The 19884-nt window shown below is 36.4% G+C and overlaps 2 protein-coding genes and 1 pseudogene across 2 annotated transcripts; all 3 read right to left on the bottom strand.

Annotated features, from left to right (window-relative positions):
* Positions 1 to 3068: 3068 nt before the first annotated feature.
* Positions 3069 to 5251, bottom strand: LOC103331465 (putative pre-mRNA-splicing factor ATP-dependent RNA helicase DEAH2 pseudogene; annotated as a pseudogene).
* A 571-nt stretch (positions 5252 to 5822) lies between these two features.
* On the bottom strand, positions 5823 to 7554 carry LOC103331449 (2-deoxyglucose-6-phosphatase-like). Its single transcript, XM_008234071.3, has 4 exons — positions 7416 to 7554; positions 6710 to 6979; positions 6268 to 6529; positions 5823 to 6163 (listed from the first exon to the last, which is right to left on the bottom strand). The coding sequence occupies exons 1-4, from the start codon at positions 7451 to 7453 to the stop codon at positions 5972 to 5974; spliced, it is 762 nt and encodes a 253-aa protein (XP_008232293.1). The 5' UTR covers positions 7454 to 7554; the 3' UTR covers positions 5823 to 5971.
* A 5201-nt stretch (positions 7555 to 12755) lies between these two features.
* On the bottom strand, positions 12756 to 19644 carry DL1D (DYNAMIN-like 1D). Its single transcript, XM_008234070.3, has 15 exons — positions 19251 to 19644; positions 18917 to 18980; positions 18714 to 18821; positions 18066 to 18167; positions 17430 to 17480; positions 17278 to 17339; positions 16676 to 16766; positions 16511 to 16575; positions 15965 to 16159; positions 15711 to 15830; positions 15553 to 15623; positions 14553 to 14778; positions 14375 to 14425; positions 13911 to 14288; positions 12756 to 13203 (listed from the first exon to the last, which is right to left on the bottom strand). Exons 1-15 carry the CDS (start codon positions 19386 to 19388, stop codon positions 13075 to 13077), a joined length of 1851 nt encoding a protein of 616 aa, XP_008232292.1. The 5' UTR covers positions 19389 to 19644; the 3' UTR covers positions 12756 to 13074.
* Between the last annotated feature and the right edge of the window lie 240 nt (positions 19645 to 19884).

Genomic DNA, 19884 nt, shown 5'->3' with positions numbered 1-19884 from the left:
GCGTAAATAGCTCGATTTACGAGTTAGGTTTCAGCGGTTTAGTCATTCACCATTTCCGCCACTTTTTGGGGTTGGTTCAAGAACAAAAGTGGTTCCACATAGGGTGTTTTACCTAGGATAGAGTCTTGAACCGAGATGTTGAGATTTTCCGCGAGGCGTTATAGCTTTAGGCACCACGCCAGCGTGTGGCGGCGCGCAGGTGGGGACCACAGTCAGTTCTAGAGTGATCTCCTAGTCCTCACGAGCGCATAGGATTTCGCGGATCTTATTTCGGATAACGTTTGAACCCGAACGGATCTCGCCTAGTATGCGATTTCCGGGTTCTATATGTTTGAACCGTTGGATCGTAGTCAACTTCAGGTATGTTGATCTAGGTTTTTCCAGGATCGTATAGTATTTGACGGATCGTAAGCGGAGTCCGGATACTCAAAACGCGTCAACCCTAAAGTATGTTTTACTGATAATTGAACCGCACATGTGTCGGCGGTGAAAGAACTACGTGTGGCTTGATCCTCGAAAGTGCGTGGCAGCCTCGATTGCAAGCGCAGCCACGAGATAGGGCCCGAGTTTGTGTTATCGCTTGGCATTTTGGTCATTTACGACCCATAGGCACTAGGTGTCGATTTAAACGGATTCGGCCCGGATTTCAAAATGGAAATTGGGTTGGGTCGTTTCATATATTGACTTAATGAGCCATCATTTTTAGCCTAAATCGTATTTTGCACTAAAACCGATTTTTCATATTTTGATTTGGTGAGAATTTGATTTTCTGGTATTTTTATTTGAATCCAAATAGAGGTACTTCCTTATTTACATTGTAAACTTAAGTAAATGGAGTAATATAAAAATAAATAAAAGTAAAAGGACAAAGATATTTACTTAAATGTTGAAAATGGAAATAAGGTATAGAGGAAAAAAAAAAGTAATTTTTTGGGTAATTTTTTAAATTTTTTTAAATTTTTTTTTTTTTTATTGAAAAAATTGGTGCCGTTGGATTCTTTGGAAAAAGAAGATCGGAGAGCCCAGAGCCGCCACGTGGAAGAGAGGCGTTGGGCATCAGTGGGCGCATCAAATTTTTTTAACGCTGGCACGCAAACGTTAAAAATTTAATTGAAACGCGTCGTGGTGACGTCAACTCAACTCGCTGGCGCCGAGCCGGATAGGCCCCACTCCTTGCCCTAGCAGATCTTTGTTGGAAACCCCATTTTGGGTTTGCCTTCCCCCTCAACCTCCCTTGGGCCCTTTGCTGAAATGCTCTTATAAAATAGTACGGCAGCACCTTGGTTACTTGGGCAAAGCCCAACATTCACAAATCTCCAACACAACACGTCTTTGTTCACTTGCACCATTGAATTTGCTACAAACACTCTCTAGTACACACTCACTCTGCAACACAAAATCAATGGAAGGCACAGCCGATGTGGATTGATTTGAAGCATACTCAAACGTGCTACAGACGCCATCCTAGGAATTTGACAGGAAGAGCAAGGGAGAGTGGTGGTGCAGGTTTGAGTTAGAGACGGAGGGTTGGAAAATTCTTTAATTTTCTTTTTAAAGACTTTTCTAATTTTATTTTAAAAGATAAAAGTTAAGTAAGTCCAGCTGTAATAAAGTAATTAATTTCTTGAGGAGCCATGTGTAATGGTTTTCCTCTTTCTTGTTTTGCCTTGACTAATCTATTAAAACAAAAGAAATTGGAAATGCAAGAAATATATATATATATATATATATAAAGACATTAAATTGAATAAAACGGAATTTTTTTTTTTTACCTCGTTGCCAAGATTTTGACCTCTTCGAACATTTGTCCACGACCCTCCGGCTTCGATGAAAGATGACATTTGTATTTTTGTACAAATGAAATTTTGTAGTAGAAAATTTGGTGTGGAAAGTGAAAAATATTGGAAAGAGATGAGTTTGTATGAAGATTTGGTGTGGAAAGTGAATAAAATTGTTAGGTATTTATAGGGAAAAAATCCAGAATTTTTTTTGTATTTTTTTTTTTACAATGTGATTTTTTTTTTCGATTTTTTGCAATTTTTAAGCCAAAAATCAAGGCCACAAATTTCTAGAAAAATTGCATCGGAGCGTCCAGAAGTGCCGCGTGGCATATTCCCATTGGGGCTGTTAGTAGTGACGTCACGACGTGAGCAAAAATCAATTTTTTTCTGGCGCTTGAAATTCACGCGCCAACGGTAATTTTTTTGAATTACCATGCGTGACATCGCCGATGTCACAGCCCTGGCCGTAGCCCAGCGGAACTTGCCCTTGGGCCCGCCGCTTCTCTCTCTGAGGCGCTTGGCTCGCCAGGGGCCTTCCGGTTTGAGTCTGGCGCTAGAGATGCTCTTACACATGATAAGTGACGGACACAAAATTTTAAAAATAAGGTGGGTTAAATTTTCCTTATAGGTAAACTGTTAATTTTGAACTAGACTAAACCCTAAAAAACTTATATACTAACTATAAGAATAAAATAATAAAATTCACCTAGGCTATAGGTGCATCACCTAGGTCCGTCCCTACACGTGATTGAATTTATAGTAGGTATTTTTAGCATGTCAATCCCAAATGTGATAGTTTTTATTTTTTTATTTTTTTTATTTTTAAATATATATAAATATATAAAAAAACCTTAGGAGCCGTTTGATAACCATTTAATTTTTAGTTTTTATTTTTCTACAACTAAAAATTAAAAACTGTTGGGTAATTAATTCCAGTTTTCAAAGAAAGTGAAATCTGAACAAAAGTTGTGTGGTAATTGATATCAGTTTTAAGTTTTATGTGAAGCTCGAAAATGGAATTTTTTTTGGAGTCAAATTGTGAATTTGAGATTATAGAATGAAAATGCATGTTACAAAGAGTTAATAGTATTTTTTTGGTGAATCTTTTGAAATTAGGATGGTGTTTTTTTTTTTTTGGGTGGTGAATTTAGCCTGGTGAAATTAGGATATGGAGAGTTCATTGTCAATGCATAAACACAGAATTAGAGTTAGTAGTAGCAACTTGGATTATTGCACGCTTGTTGGAGCCTCTTTTGTTCAATTTTAAACATGCTTAAAGGTTCTTATTACATGGAAAGTTAAACAGAAAGTGTCAAGGGGATTTTGTTCATTAATCTTCAAGTAGTCTGCTTCCTGTCTTTTAAGGTAAGCCCTCCATAACCCAATTTTTTGCCTGATTTTTCTAGTGCAATCATAATCTCAGCTAGCCAGTTGCCGCAAATATTCGTCACTGTCCGGATAAAATTCCTACTGGTAAGGACATACTCGTGGTAAACAATCCACTCTGGCTTGTGATCCAAGCAACTGGACGGATGCAAGTGTACAACTTGGTTATCTTTCACTGTGCTGTAGTGTCCTGTGTTGCTTTCCAGGTGAGCCACCTGCATGAAATATCCAGCTAGCAAGGCCTTTCTTATGTTGATGTAGTAGTCCCCACTCTTAGAATCAGTGCTGCATAACTTGAGATTGAACCGAGTCATAATTCGCGCTAGCTGCTGCCGAACATTGTCTGCAGCCTTCAGTACCTTCTCATTGACGAAGTTCTGATAGCACCACAAAGGATCCTCATTGTTCTTCTTGTAGGCGTGGTACACATTGAGAAGCGTTATGTGATCTCCATCCATGTGACCAAACTTCGCTTTCGCTTCATCTGCAGGTTTTCGAGCCTCTCTAGGCCTAAGAAAACAATTAGGTACCGAGAGCATTGAACAGATTGACAGGATTTCATTCGAGCAGTGAAATCCGGGACTCATGATGAGCATCTTTGACATCTGAGGGTCTAATGGGAACTCGCTCATAATCTGCCCCAGCTTGGTCAAACTACCCTCGTCATCCAATGCTCCCAGAGAATACAAAACCTCTAGTGCTCGCATCAATGTCTCAGGAGCAGGAGGGTCCATGAGATCAAAATGAACCAAGTCATCAATTCCGAGTTTCTTCAAAGTAAGCACTGTATTTGCAAGGTTTGATCTCAATATCTCTGGACATGTTTGTGCTTCAAGATCATTATGGAAACTTTTCTCAGTGTAAAGTCTGAAACATTTCCCCGGTCTAGTCCTTCCAGCACGCCCTGCCCTTTGACGCGCACTGGCCTTGGAAATTGGAGACACCAACAATGACTCAACACACCCTCTAGGGCTATAAACTTTCTGTTTAGAAAATCCCGGGTCGATAACATAAACGATTCCATCTATGGTTAAAGAAGTTTCAGCAATGTTTGTTGACACCACAATCTTCCTCCCAGTACTTACTGGCTCAAATATTTTCTGTTGCACAGCTGGAGGCAGAGTTGAGTACAGAGGCAACACTTTAACAGGACCAGACTGATCACCCAATTTTGCAATTTCTTTGTCAATTTTGCAGCATACATCTTCAATCTCTTCCTCCCCAGTTAAAAAGACAAGTACATCCCCTGGACCCTCAAACATATGAATCTGCACAACGGTTCGAATTGTTGCCTCCAAATAGTTCTTTTCAGGTTCCTCACTGTAAAGAATTTCCACTGGATGAAGCCTGCCAGGAACTTTCATACAATGCGCACCACTGAAATAGCCCTGAAATTTTTCGGCCTCAAGAGTAGCGCTCATCACAACCAACTTCAAATCAGGCCTATTTCTCAACACCTTCTTGAGAAGCCCGAAAAGAACATCTGTTGCTAACGTTCTTTCGTGTGCCTCATCCAGTATTATCACCTTGTACCTTTCCAACAGGGGATCTGCCATTGCCTCTCTTAAAAGCATACCGTCTGTTAAATACTTCAACAATGTTTTAGAGGCACTGCTGCAGTCTTCGAAACGAATAGTGTAGCCAACCTCTTCTCCTATCCTCACATCCATCTCTTCAGCTACACGACGAGATACTGACATTGCAGCAACTCTACGTGGCTGCGTGCACGCAATCATCATCCTTTTACCATCCGGAGTTTCTGCATTAACACTTTCCAAAACAAATTGAGGGATTTGAGTAGTTTTACCGCTACCAGTCTCACCAACTAAAATTATACATTGGTTGGCCTTAAGAGCCTTCAAGAACTCATCTTTCTGTTGCCAAACTGGCAAAGTCTTCCTCTTCTCAAGGATCTCATAGTAGCTCTGGGAATAAGGCATTCCAGTCCACGGATTAATCACACTGCTTACCACCGCATTGTCCTTCGTTGTGGCTCCTCCACTGCCGCCTGATTTGCTCATCTTTGCTGATGATGAGACCACCATGTTAAACAAGCACACCTTCCTCTTCCTCTCCATATTCATCAATAATGCGTTTTGTCTAGAGTTGGAGAGTCAGTTTTATACAATATGGAGGTGGAGAATCCATGTTCTTGTGGGAATAGGATTCCTGGAGAGACTTGAAGAACCGGAGTAAAAAGGAAACCGCAGTATGTATATATAACTAAAATACTTCTGCTCACGTGCTTCTGTTTGCAACAAGTGCAAGCAAGCTAGATTGAATACCTACACTATTAATTGAGTTCTTCACGTTGTATACGAAATACGAATTCAATGATATGACTAAAAAGTTTATCAACTTCAAAAGGTTTTGAAATATGTTTGGGAGAAGGATTTAAAATCTTTCCGTTTGGTAAAAGGATTTAAAATCTGTTTGAACCAAGGATTAGAAGTCTTTGAATTACTGATTGCCTTGGTGCCAATAAGCAGCGAAGTGTGTTAATAAACATAATAAATTGGAATGACAGAATAAAAACCATTTATCTAAACATAATAATGTAATCACCTCAATCTTGAGATGATGTTATTTGAATTTTTTTTTCTTGGAACAATTAAGCTTTTATTCATAAGTCATCGAAAGAAGAATCGTTTGAGATAAGTCGGAACAAAAAGAACAGATTATAATAAGGTACAAGAACATAAGCATAATAAGGCTTATTAAATAGAGATACTGCCTATTGGTGCCTCATCAATTTGAGTTTACAGCTTTTGTTCCTGTATTATATGTAATATGTTACTGCCATTTCAAGTTGCAACTGTTGTTGCCTCTGCCTTCCTCTCCAACTCTTCCAGTGCTTCCCACAATTTTGGGTCCTCAAAATCTTTAATAACGAAAGTGGCTCCGGCATCAGTCAACCATGTCTCGGGATTCCTTGTGCCTAAACCAACTACTGGCATTCCAGCTGCTACTCCAGCTTTCACTCCAGAAACAGAATCCTTAACGACACAAAACAAAAAAAATGGTGCAACTTATATCAAAATTTACTCAGGAACGTTATCGTTATTCGTTAATTCAAAGCACACAGTCCTTAAAGACAAACCTCAAAGATGAAAGCATGCTTGTGAGACACTTGAAGTGTTTCGAGAGCCTTCAAGTAAGGGTCAGGAAATGGTTTTGCCCGTGTGCATTCGCCTCCGATAACAAGAATCTCAAAGAAATCCGAGAGCCCCAAAGATGATATCATTAGCTCGCCACTAGCTCTTGGAGAATTTGTTACAGCAGCCCTTCTGAAGCCTTGATTTTCGATCCACTTGCACAACTTATCCAGACCCTTGACAGGCTCTAATTGTTCAGCAGCCAATCTGCATATGTCCTTTATTAAGTCAGGTTCAGGAATAGAAGCAAAACTTGAACACTCTATGGAAATGTGTGCCAACAAACTATCAAACTAGACTATTGACAGGTAACACAACATGCTTGATATATAAATAAATATAGCAAACCATTATGCAGCAGCAAATACCATAATTTCTTTAAATTACCTCCGGAACATGGCTTCCTTGTCGTCCAAAAATTTCCTTGCTGTTTGGAGATCCCAGTCATGAAAGACGGTACTGCAAAGATACTCATTGTTCTTTCCACTAAAATGTTCACTGTAGAATTCCTCAGTGATAGGAATCCCTCCATTAAAGCCTACCTCTTGAAGCATTTCACGGAAAGCATAGTAATGGAGGGGATCTGAATCACACAATGTTCCATCAATGTCGAATAGAATTGATTCCAAAGGAGCGATAAGGGAAAGCGAACATTTCCTGCCATCACAAAACAGGAGGAGGATTAAGGCCAGCAGCAGAACAACAAAAAATTTGAACATAAAGAAAAAGAAAACAAGATGATTGTCTGGACAAAAAATGCTTGGACTAATATAGTCCAGAATATGATTATGCTGTAAAGTCATAGGCAACATACTGAATTTTCTAACTTATATTATCCAAAATCTACAATCAAAGGTCAAGATACAGATTCAACAAATGGAAAAGAAGAACACTGAATTTCCCATCTTTAAAATCAGATTAAGCTTCATGCACTGAGGATTTATCAATGGTCAATCCACAGGCGAACTTTAAACATGCACCAACGATAAGCTTGCGAAACGAGCAGCTTCATGTGCGAAAGAGAGAAGAAAAGAACAGAAAAGAGAAAAAAGGAAAGCAAAGCAAATCAAAGAAAAGAAAAGCAAAGAAATACCTATCGAGTGGGAGAGGAGTAGATGAAATATTGGACATCGTTGGAGGTGGTGGTGGTGAGAGAGGTAAAGTTAAGCTAAGTCGAGTGAGGTTGCAACTATGAATATATAGTTTTTTTTTTCCTTCGGCAAATGGGATGATCCTTTATAAGTGGTCAGAAAAGAAGGTGGGATGTTGGAAGTTAAAATATCAACAATTTTTGTCATATTTTAATTTTTGTCAAATTTAATATCAAAACATTAAATCCATGTGAAAACATTATTTCATTGTCGAATAAAATCATTTAACAAAGAAAATTGTGGGGTTTAAATAGAAAATCTATTTTAACACGGACATAAATTAAGTGAACTTATAAACTAGAAACTATATATATATATATATTTTTTTTTTTACAAAGGTTTATAAACTGACTCTATATTTCTTGCAAACTTTTACTCTTTCAACTTCAACAAGTTTAATTGGTAAAGCATAAACATAATATTACTGCATTTTCTCAAGATTTTACATAATGTCTTTTTTTAATGTTTATACATATTTACTAATCTGTAATTAGATAAGGAGAAAATGAATTAATGAGGAGTTAGAATCCGGATTCCATTGAAGTTGTTTACTAAACTAACTCGAATTGGGATATAGGAATGATACTAATTCCTTATAAGTTGTTTACTAAATCCCATAAATCGGAATTGAATAAACTCAAATGATTACTAAAATGCCCTTATTCTAAATAAATTATTTTATAAGCAAATTTTTGTTGAGTTAAAGTAGATGGCATATTAGAAATTTTAACAAAAAATATGTGAGGGGTATAATGGATAAAAAAGATAAATTACTCATGGGTTAATTCTCTAGGATTAGAATACCACCCCCCATCCAAGAGTCAATTCCTCTAAAATCAGGAATTATTATACTTTCATTCCTTTATGTGAAATAAAAGCAGGAGTAAACCGTAATTGAAATTTAACTCCACATTTTAATTCCGCTTTGATTACGAATTAGTGAACATATCAAGTTGAACTAAATGACATATCCTTTTATCAAATAAATAAATATATATATATATATATATATAATCTGGCTAGGAGAAAGATACATTAATATCGTCCTGATGTGGAAAAGTAAAACAATGTGTATTGCATAAGGATGGATAATGTATATATGGTCGAGTACATCCCTTATCTTGATGCGAAGAAGCCAATTCTGTTACATTAGAATAATAAACCTGTCTTACAAGTACATTAATTCATCTTTTTAATGTCCATAAATTTCCACAAACATTAATAATAATAAAATTACAAGTTTTGAAGGATAACTAAGATGCTGCCAAATAAAAGAGTGAAAGTGATGGCATTAACGGTCAGTTTGGTATTGCTGTCACTATTTAAAAAAAGCAGCTTTTGTTGTGTTTTAAAAATAATCAGCTGTAAAGTAAAGATGTTCCATGTTTGATAAACAATATTTTTAAAGTGGTGTTAGTATATAAAAAGTAATGTCAAAATTGTTTGGTAAATTTTGATATAAAACTTTTGTAACTGTGAATAATGACTAAAATAAACGTAATGTTGAAAGTGTTATGTACTAATCATGTGGTGGTTATGGTGGTGGTTGTAATGAAGGTGGAGGTGGAGATGGAGGAGTTGGTGGTGGTGGTGGTGGTAGGGGTGGAGGTGGTGGTGGTGATGGTAATGAAGGTGGTGTTGGTAAACAATGTCATTTAAAAAAAAAAATTAATTATGGTATTATAGGAATTGAAAAAAAAATTCATTAAATGCTCATCTTGGCTTCTTTTGAAGTCAACTTTGAAAAGGAACATAATGGCTACTTTTAAAAGTTGCGGTCAAAGGGCCATTACTTTTAAAATATTCAGAATATTTTATTTTTACCAAACACCTTAAACTACTTAACTTTAACTTTAAAGTGAAGCAGGTTTTTGGCAACAACAAAAAAAAAAAAAAAAAAAAAGCAATCCCAAACGGGGGTCTAAGAAAATTACTATTAGCCACGTTTTTTTTAAATAGAAATAAGCACACTAAAAACATCCAAAATAAAGAAAAAAAATCATGGAAATTAATAATTTGTGAACAAGTCAAGAAGTGGACATGATTTTGGTGGATACATGATTAAATTGCATGAAAATCCATTACATCATACATGAAACTTAAAGTACCATACGTATGTGCTTAAATTAATAATTTGATCATACATTTGTTGAATTGCAAAACAATTTAAAAATAAAATGATGTACGTACAAAAAAAAGTATGTGTAGTATATAGGCAACATATTGAATTTTCTAGCTTAAATATATTATCCGAAATCTAAATCCAAGTTCTCAAGTATATTCAAGATTCAACAAACATACTGTTTAAAATCAAATTAATTTTCTTGCACCGAGGCTTTTAACAATGGTCAATCCACATTTGAACTTCAAACACTGAACAACAATGAGCTTGCGAAACGAGCAGCTTTCTGTGCAAGAAAATAAAATAATTAAAAGCAAAGAAATACCTATCAACTGGGGGTGGAGTTGATGAAATATTGGACATCCTGGTATAACTGGTGGTGAGAGATGTAGAAGCTGAGCTAAGTCCAGTGTGGTTTTAATTATCGGGGACTTGTTTAAGAATAAGAAAGAGGAATCTCATGTAAATACCATGGAATAAGGTTTGATCCTATTCATGGGGATTCTGTAAAAATTCCATTCCAAAAAGAGAAAGTTCGAAAGAAATGGGATTTTTTGGAGATTGGATGCAATTACTAATTCATGATATGGCATGTACAGAATGAAAACTTCATTCTCGATTCTACGAGAATTTTTATGAAAGCCTTTCATTTGCTTCTCTTTGATGGAAGTTTTATTTTCCCAGAATGTATCCTAATTTTTGGCCTAATTCTTCTTCTGATGATCGATTCAACCTCTGATAAAAAAGATATACCTTGGTTATATTTCATCTCTTCAACAAGTTTAGTAATGAGCATAACGGCCATATTGTTCCGATGAAGAGAAGAACCTACGATTAGCTTTGTCAACAAATTTTAGTTTTGGTCAAGTTTAATATTTTGAAATATAAAATCCATGTGAGTGAATGAAAAAATTTAACTACAATCGTACATTTACTCCTGCATCCTAAGTCCTAAGTTCAATTTCCCTCTCCTTAAATATCACTTTGTATAATATAAAAAAAGTAGTTCAGTCCAAAAAGAAAGGTAGATTTTAGTGAACGCGACTGCCATGTGCCCATGTCTCATATTCCTTCTTGTAAAAGGGTCATTTTGTGTCTTTCCTAACTTGTGAATAGCCAGAATAGACATTGGAGAGGGTCCTAAATTTGGCTTCTACCCAAACCCAAACAACTCGAATATAATAGGGACACAACAGTTTGTGGAAATTCCTAGAGCCACATACAAGGACCACACAGAGGATTATGAAAAGAGTTTGTGCGGGAACTAAGCGGGAACTAAGCATGTGGAGGCTGCTCGTAGCAATGTGGAGGCTACATACAAGGACCACATACTCGGATTTTTATTTTTATTTTTTTAAAACCCTCGAGATGGTGAGAACTGGAGTTCCATGGCCACATGTGGAGGCTGCTCGTAACAATCCTCAGTCGTGTGACTGGTATCTATGTGTTAACTACATTGGTGGTGTAGTACGGTAGTATAACAACGTGGTATAATTTGTTTAATGTGTTATATATAAGTGAATATTATTGATATTGTTCCTTAAAAAGAGGAATATCAACATTATCATCCATCCATATTATAACATATGTAACTTTATACCGTGTGGCCATACTACAGTATCATTTTATAATTTCTCGTGTTTGTGGAAATACTTTTGGGCCCTTCCTTTTTGTCTTAAGCTTGCTAAAAACATGCATATTGTTGACGTTATTGTGGAATCATATTCCTCTCTTGCTATTACTCTCGTTCATGAGCAGTTGCTACTTATCCTTCTTTTGGTGATTCTGTTTAAGAAGTGGAAAATCTCATGGGGTGAGAAAACGAATTTGAAAAATGAGTAGTGTTTTTTTCATAGGGAAAGAGAAAAACTGGATTTAAGAGTTGAGATTTCAAAATAAAATAAAATAAGGGAAAATGAATAAATAGTATGGAATGGCATTATGTATGGCTCTGCAACTTTTCTTGGGTTTGCTATAGTGTTATTAACAGTATATAAGATGTTATTGCAGTATAAAAAGTGGTCATCCAATGTAAAAGGTGGAGTGACATTCAGTGTCATTACAGTGCAAAAATGTATAATGTCAAGGAAGTGTATTAACAGTGGGATGTTAAGGAAATGTTTTTTTTTTAATTATTATGGAGGGATGTTGTGAGAGGGGCTTATTTATGTTTTTTTTTTTTTTTATTTTTTAAATTTATTATTATTATTTTTAATATAAAAAGAGCCGTTATTAGCACTCAACAAAATTCATTATACATTTCTCATGTATAAAAAAACATGAGAAAAATGATAGAATAATACATAATGGCTTTTTTCGGAGTACCAATAACTATGTTTAAAGATTTTTTTGCAAAGAATGTGGTGGAATCCACTAACTATTCATTTGAAGACTTGTTGTCCAGGTGGGTAAAGTGATGATAAAGGTGTTGTAGAAATGGAGTCCACGTATTGGAAGAAATAATTGCACATTCACGGGAAGCCAAGAGGCTTTGCTTATAAATGGACTTCCTCCCTTCATTGTAATGACACACCATCAGAGAAGCAAATGAGAGCTCAAACAGAGAGGAAGGAAAAACAAAGAGGAGAGTGAGAGGAGAGAAATGAGAGCAGAGGAGAAATATCAGTGAGACAGAGATTGTAAATACTAAAGTTGTATCCCTATTATTTTACTTAATAGAAAAGTTATTGCTGCTGCTCTTCGAGGATGTAGGCCGAACCTCATTAAATATTGTCTCATTTACTTTACATGCAACTCAATATTTCGGCATATACCGTTTATTTTACAACATATTTTATATTTTTGAGCAAGTATTTAAAGAAGGTATATGCACTTATTATTTAAAAAGTTTCTACAATTGAAACCTTTAAATTGAAAAACCAAGGACCAAATTGAAACTTAGATACTAGTTCAAGGACTAATAGTCCAATGTACTTTCATTCACTTTTATTTAATGGTAATGACGTTTATTAACAATAAGTTTCTTTAAGAAAACCAATACAAATATTGTCTACCCTCTTCTGGTCGTGTTTTAGACACAAGGCTTTTTTTTTTTTTTTTTTTCGTTTGCTTCCAATCCAAACACTGAATCAGTTGTTTGTACAAAACCAGTTGGACCAATCTCCATTCTTACATTTTGCAAACTCAATTGAACCGGACATAATTAATGCAATGCTCAAATATACTATATCACAAAGGTATTAGAGATGTACAAAAGATTAATATGATCACAATAGTAATCAAAAGAAATACAACAATCGATCTGACCCAAAAAAAAAAAAGAAAAAGAAAAAAGAAAAAAAGAATAAAACAATTCAACATCCCATCCCAAAGCAAGAGAAGTTGGGTCAACAATTACATAGAATAACAATATGAAAAATAAAAAAGGACAAGATCTCTATTGTCCAACAATTCAATAAATTCGGTCGTGTTTACATAACGGTGGCAGTAACTCTGATGTGTCTGATTATTAATTCTTCTCAGCGAGCCCATGATACAGAATCAATCTCATCCCTAGCCGACTTGTATAATTCAAGCCTTTTAGCACACTGTTGCCTCTTCTCCATCAACGATGGGTCTTCGTCAAGCAGCTGGGAAAGCTGCTTAGCCTGAAACACAAGCCAAAGCGGCAACTAATCAAAACCATAAGCGAACACAGCTATTGCAATCCAAAACAATCAACACATTGCACCTAAGGTTGAATCATAAGCTTACACCTCCTAATGACCAAAAATAAAAATAAAAAGCTTACACCTACGGGCCCGTTTGATAACCATTTCAATTTTAGTTTTTAGTTTTCATTTTTTGTGTTAAGAGTATAGAGGAAAATGAGAGAGGATAAGGCAGGATGTGAGAGAGGAGTAACAAAAGTGAAAACAAAAACTTGAAAGTGAAAACAATTTCAAATAGATTTCAATTTTTAGTTTTTGTGTTCACTTTTGTTACTCCTCCCTCGCATCCTCCCCTCATCTTCCCTCTCAATCCCATCTCCACTCTCATTCTTACTTCCATTCTCCCTCTTTTTCCTTTATACTCTGGAACAAAAAATCAAAACTAAAAACTAAAATTGAAACGGTTATCAAATGGGCCCTACGTTAAGAACAAATTTTGAAATTGAAAGGGCATAATCATGTAAAACAGCAACCACAACAAGCTTGTGCCTTCTAGTCTATAGACACTCGTCTAAATGACAAAACAGCTGCAGGCAATGCAATGAAGACAATCCAAGCTAACATGAAATAAATCCATAATCACTCAGCATCCAAAAGTGTTTATGTCTGTATTTAGGGGAGAGAGAGAGAGAGAGAGAGAGTACCTCCCTCTTTCCTATTTGTATATAGAAGTGATTTAGCAACGACATTTTGGCCTCTCTGACTTGACAATGAACGACAGCCTTGGGGATTGTGTTCCTCAGTGTCTCAGACACCATTCCCACATAAGAGGATACGTTCGATCCTATCCTCCGAAAGTGACCCTCTGCATATCGGTCCACAGCGGGAGAAGTCGTGGTACCTGGGTTTCCTGGCTTCTCCACTTCCTGGGGAAGTCTCCGAAAGAAATCCACAGTCAAATATGAAGATTCCATCTCCACTAATCGAAGAGTTGTCTTCTTACTATCATCACGGAACCTTTCCAAGGCTTCATTACAAGCAGCAGCTATTTCAGCTTGCAGAGTCGGAAAGCGCTTCAATTCCTGAGTCACAAACATCAAAATCAATCCATTTTCTCATTGGAAGAACAATAGTTAAGCTTTATAAGTAACAGACAAACTCCCTTCACCTGAGTTTCTGCTAATGACTTCCTTACAAGTTCTTTCAAGACGAAGTGGACCTAAAATATGGATTTTCAGTCAGTCAAAGATGCAAAAGTTTATCAGGTTCTTGACAACTAGATGAACTTTAAAAACATTTCTGACAAAGCCAGACTACTGGAGAGTACATAAAAGGGGATAACTTACAGCATCCACAGAAGCTTCAGCTGGCCCTCTAAAATAATTCAGTGATCCCTCAATTAGGCGGCGGTAACCTTGCTCTGGAGCAATCAAGTGAGGCTGATAACCATCAGCCTCTGAAACCACTTTCCTCACATTCTGTAAAGAAAGATGTCGATCAAATGGAAGCTTCCTCAATGCAGCAGGCAGCTGGTTGTCAAAGACACCATATATCCGGTCACCCCCAGGCCGCCTAAAATGACAAAATGAAGCGCAAGTATATCATCAGACAACAGTATTGTAGGCATTTTTTGGTCAAAGAAATCAGCAATTCATCTGAGGATACTACAACTTTAAGTTAACAAATCCATTCTATATGACAAATTTGTAGCACTCGCATGTCCCTAGGAAGCAGTGTATTATGCAAAGTGAAAGTGTTCAGCAAGCAACAAAAGACTAGCACATGCAACTAGCTGTGTTTCAGGCTCCACCAGGGAAGTGATGTGTCAAGAACTGTTAAAAGTTAAAACCAACCCAAAGCCATTAACCTAGGGTACCCCATTACTAAATACTTACAAATGGCCAAACCTTGACTCTCCAAGTAGTTCCACATCAAATAACATTCCAGCCAAACCGGCTATTACTAACTAAGCATCTACATTAGATTTAGATCACAGATCACGCACAGAGTAGTCCAGCATACTACATTAAATTTAGAATACCCAAATTTAATTTTCTAGCATATGCATCTTATCTCAAGCGAGTTCAGCTTTTGGCACTTTTGCTAAGGATACTTGAGAATTAAAAAAGGTCAATAATGTATTAAAAGAGAATATAAAAAACACTAACATAATCTCCAAAAGCATATCATTGTATAAAATCAACTCAATGGTACATAATTACATATGCTCCAATAAACTTAAGACTCAAAATTGGTCAAATTTAAGATCTCAATAGTTTTCATACTAGAAACTAAATTCTATATACATTGATGAGACGAAGTTTTAATAAATAGATCTTGTCTTACCCTCCATCTAAATGCTCCTTGAAAATCCGGTCAAATGCACGGCAAAGTTCCAGGATAGTGTATAATTGAGCCTAAAATACAAACTCTTGGTTACTAACTCATGATTGCCCAAAAATCATTTTATTTATGATCAAGTGCAGAAGATAAAGACAGCTCACCCCAGCATCAACGGCAATAGGCCTACCGAGATGGTCCATCTCCGATTCAAGTTCATCAATGCTTTTGTTAATCATAGATGTGATACTTGGAATTCGAGCCCTAATCACAGTCTCCAAGTGCTATAAACAATATCAACCCATCAAAATGATACCTTTTGTCAAGCAACGAAAAAAGATACCCTATTTCAAGCAACGGATAATGATCCCTATTTCGAGCAATATTTTCCATTGCAACAAACATATTTTATACTAACCTTCGAGAGAAGTTTTGCAAGATACTCAGAACCCATTCTACTAGCTAAGTGCCCATAGTCGGCACTGGTTGCAAAGTATTCACGCTCTTTTCGCCTCGCAAGAACCATGTCAGTGTTTTTATTAATATCTGCTTGTGAACGGTTGACAACTCCAACCCAAGGATGTTGCAGGCGATAAGATCTTCCTTCAATAACCTTTGTGGACAGAGATATAAGAGATTAAAGAACAAATTCTGTACTTTTTTTTTTTTTTTGTTCTAGGTTCAAACACTGAGTGCAAAGGGTATCAAGTCTCAAGCATAGTAAAATGTAAAGAAAACCAGAGCAGAGTTTTAAGGGTCACTTCCATAAAATTTTATATAAATAAAAAATAAAAAATAGATCACTTTAATATGTTTGAAAACTGCTGTATTTTGAATGCTAAAGGCCCGGTCTCATCTATTTGAAATTTTAAATGTATTTCACCAGAAAGCTTGCTCAGTCAAATACCATTTACATAGGACTGAGCTTTATAGTGAGAGAGAGAGAGAGAGAGAGAGATCATACATCCAACGCGTTAGTTCCTTTGTCCATCAAATCAAGCTTTGTCAACACCCCAAATGTTCGGTCACCTGCAAGTTATAACGAGAATGATGTAAGAGAAGACAAAATTAAGTAATAGCACAAGTCAAAAGAGGGAAATGGCTACACTCAGGAATAAATAGAGCATACCTGTTGGATCCACTTCCCTAGCAAGTTTGATAGCATCAGATGTGGCTATATCTTGGTTGGCTGGAGATATTGCTAGTATGATGCTATTAGGCTACAATAAGCACAAACTCATCAATTAGAAGTCAAGTGACCATCATAGGAAAAGAGAAATGGTTAACTCTGTAATGGATGTAGAGAAACTACATAAAAACTTCACGAGCAGGATCCTGTTTTGTGGAATGTGAGAGGCCAGTTGACGAGTGGCCTCACATTCCTGCAAAACAGGATCTCACTCCTGAAGGTGCATGAGATGCTACAAATGCCACCCAAAAAAAAATATATACATTACTATTTGCAACAGTTACTAAAAGCAGTGACAGATGGACAATATTCAAGCTTGACTTTATAAAACTGAAACACAAAACAAGTATAGCTTTTGACAAGGCTAGTTGGAAGTGAGAAAGACCAACAATTTTTGTTAATTATAACATATTTCAATCATATCATTGGACATCAATATTTCTGTGCATTTGGCAACAAGTCAGTGACTTCAAAACTCCCTGAATGTCAATTCCTGAATGTAGGTGTTTGTGCATGTTTATGATTTCATAATGATTCATTACCTTCTCAACATAAGATCGAACCATATTTTCAATATCTTCAACAATACTTTCAGGCTGGCCCTCTGAAAAGAATAACCGTCTTGGTTGGTGACTGACAAATAAAATCGCATCATGCAATTCAACACACAATCAGCATTGGAAATAAAACATACCAACAGCAACTTTCGTCAAACCGGGTAAATCAATTAGGGTTAAGTTGACAACTGCCAAACAAAGGAGATCAAGAATTAGTGTAAGCAAAAGAAATACAACAATTTGATAATGTAAAATGAAACTCCAACATTCCTCCCCTCTTATGCCACAAAAGAACATAGATGAACCACAAAAAGTGACATTAATGCAAGAGAAAAAAGATTAGAAGAAGTAATACCTAAGAGTTATCAAAGGGGTGCCAAAACTAGATCACTTTATTAGCAAAGATCATCCGAATTTACATATATATTTCCGTCTCACATAAAAACATATTACGCTTAGGAACTGTGACAGCCTCAAAATTTTGTGAAGGAGTCTTTTTTTTAAGTTACAATTTTAGGAGTGCATATGTGAAATAATCATCTGAGCCAATTACAATTACCAATTACTGCTAGGAGCTACAACAAAGCATAAGCACAAAGATGATAAATTGCAATACAAAATTAACCCACAAGACACACACACAAAAGAGTGATGCTAACTGCAACAAGGCTTTGAAAATTTACAGCTTGTTGCTTGGACGACAAGGTTCCGGTGAGTGCATTAAAACATTACATAATAAATAAACTTTTAAAAAAATGGTATTAGTAACATACCATTCGGGGAGTAGATGCTGAGATGGATGGGAACAGGAGATATCTGTTTTGACTTTCCTGTTATTCTATCAGTTTCATCCTGAATTTCCTTTCGAACCATGGCTGTAGAAAGACGAGTACATATCAGTTTTGGGTGTCAGTTTCTTGCAATAAAGCAATAGACACTGTCAGGTCAAGATAGCAAAGTGCCATATCAAGAGCATGTGCATGAGTTACTATTAAACAAAAAAACAAAAAAAAATTATCAATCGGCAGACAAGCTCATTAAAAATCCCAACTGAAAGATTAACCAAACCTTCATTTCAAATCATTTCAAAATTGATCTGTAATGTGAATCTATTTGTCTCCCAATGTAATCAGATTGACAGTTTGCTTCTACCTAAACTTAAATAAATGAATCATTAGAGGTGCTCAACAGATTTCAGTAGGTGGGCCAACTATAAATGCTCAGACGTCAAAATTTGCAGCTTTACTACAAATAAGGTGATCAAATGGAGAACTACTTTTCTCTATGAGCTGAACGTGAACAACACAGTTGTGTAAAATCCATCATTTATTAGCTATAAATAATCAATCTTACACTTACATTAAGTGAAAGAAACCTACATTCGCATCTATACAGGTAACATAGGGAGATCATTTACATACCAAAATCAGTGAATCTTCTCTTGGAGAGGTGAAGGAACTCGGCATACTCCTGGGTTCCTTCATCTGTCTTGTGGAGCTGCAACACCAAAGGCCGCCTCGTCACAATCCCTGCAATTATTTAAGAAAACAATGCATAATCAAAGATAGAAAACCAAGAAAGAAGAAATAAACATTGTGAAATAAACTCAAAGCTTTAAATCAACCTGATCCTCTGGGGAGAAAGTCACGCCCAACAATGCTCTCCAAAACCGAAGACTTCCCCGAACTCTGTTCTCATTCCAAAAATAAAATAAATAAATAAATAAATAAAAACCAAATGTTAAAAAACAACAATAATAAAAAGAATATCAGTTCCACTTTGTCTCTTAAACCAAAATTCCTTTTCTTTTTTTTTTCTCACTGAAAGTAATTTTCAATCAACATCTACCAAAAAAGTCTCATCCTTTCTCACTTTTTCTACCCAAAACCCTCTTTAACAAACAAAGATCATAAAAAATGGGACAAAATGATTCAAAGGCGGTGAGGGGATAGACAGACCTGGCCACCGACGACGGCAACAGAGGGCAGAGCTTCCCACAAAGAGAAAGAACTATCACTGCCTCCATAGTCACCCAGCACAGTACACGCCCTCTGTATCCTATTCACCAACCCGATCAAGCTCTCCATCGTCGTCATCTCAGCTCTCTCTCTCTCTCCGATCCAAAACCCTAATCTCTCTTCCTCCTTAACAATTAAGAAAAGTAAACAACAAACGAACAAAGCAGCAGCAGCAGCAGAGAAGCTTGACTTGGAAGTCGGAAAGACGCAGAATAAAAACCCCTCCGAAATCTCGAATGGTCAAAATATTAGTTCTCCTTTCTCCTTCTTCTTCTTTCCTCTTTCTCTCTCTGTAACAGTTTTTGGACAAGCGTCAGAGTCACGAGGTTGAATTATATGAATATGCTTTCGGGTCGAATGTGCACCGTTTGGGAAAATGGCGGGCCCCACGCATTGGGCCTCTGCTAGTAATAAACGACGCGTTCAAATTTTGAATTTTGAATTTTCCATCTTTCTGGAGTGTTTTTAGTTTAATAAAAAAGCGGGGGGTCCCACCATCCCTGTTGGTAGGAAATGGTTTGGCGGCTGGGATTTGGAGTTGGATGGTTCGTTCGGCGCTCGAGGATCAAACAAA

The sequence above is a fragment of the Prunus mume genome, linkage group LG5, assembly GCF_029339155.1.
Source record: "Prunus mume cultivar Tortuosa linkage group LG5, ASM2933915v1, whole genome shotgun sequence".
NCBI lineage: Eukaryota > Viridiplantae > Streptophyta > Magnoliopsida > Rosales > Rosaceae > Prunus > Prunus mume.
The sequence above is the reverse complement of the archived record's forward strand: the minus strand, read 5'-3'. Positions and strand labels throughout refer to the sequence as shown.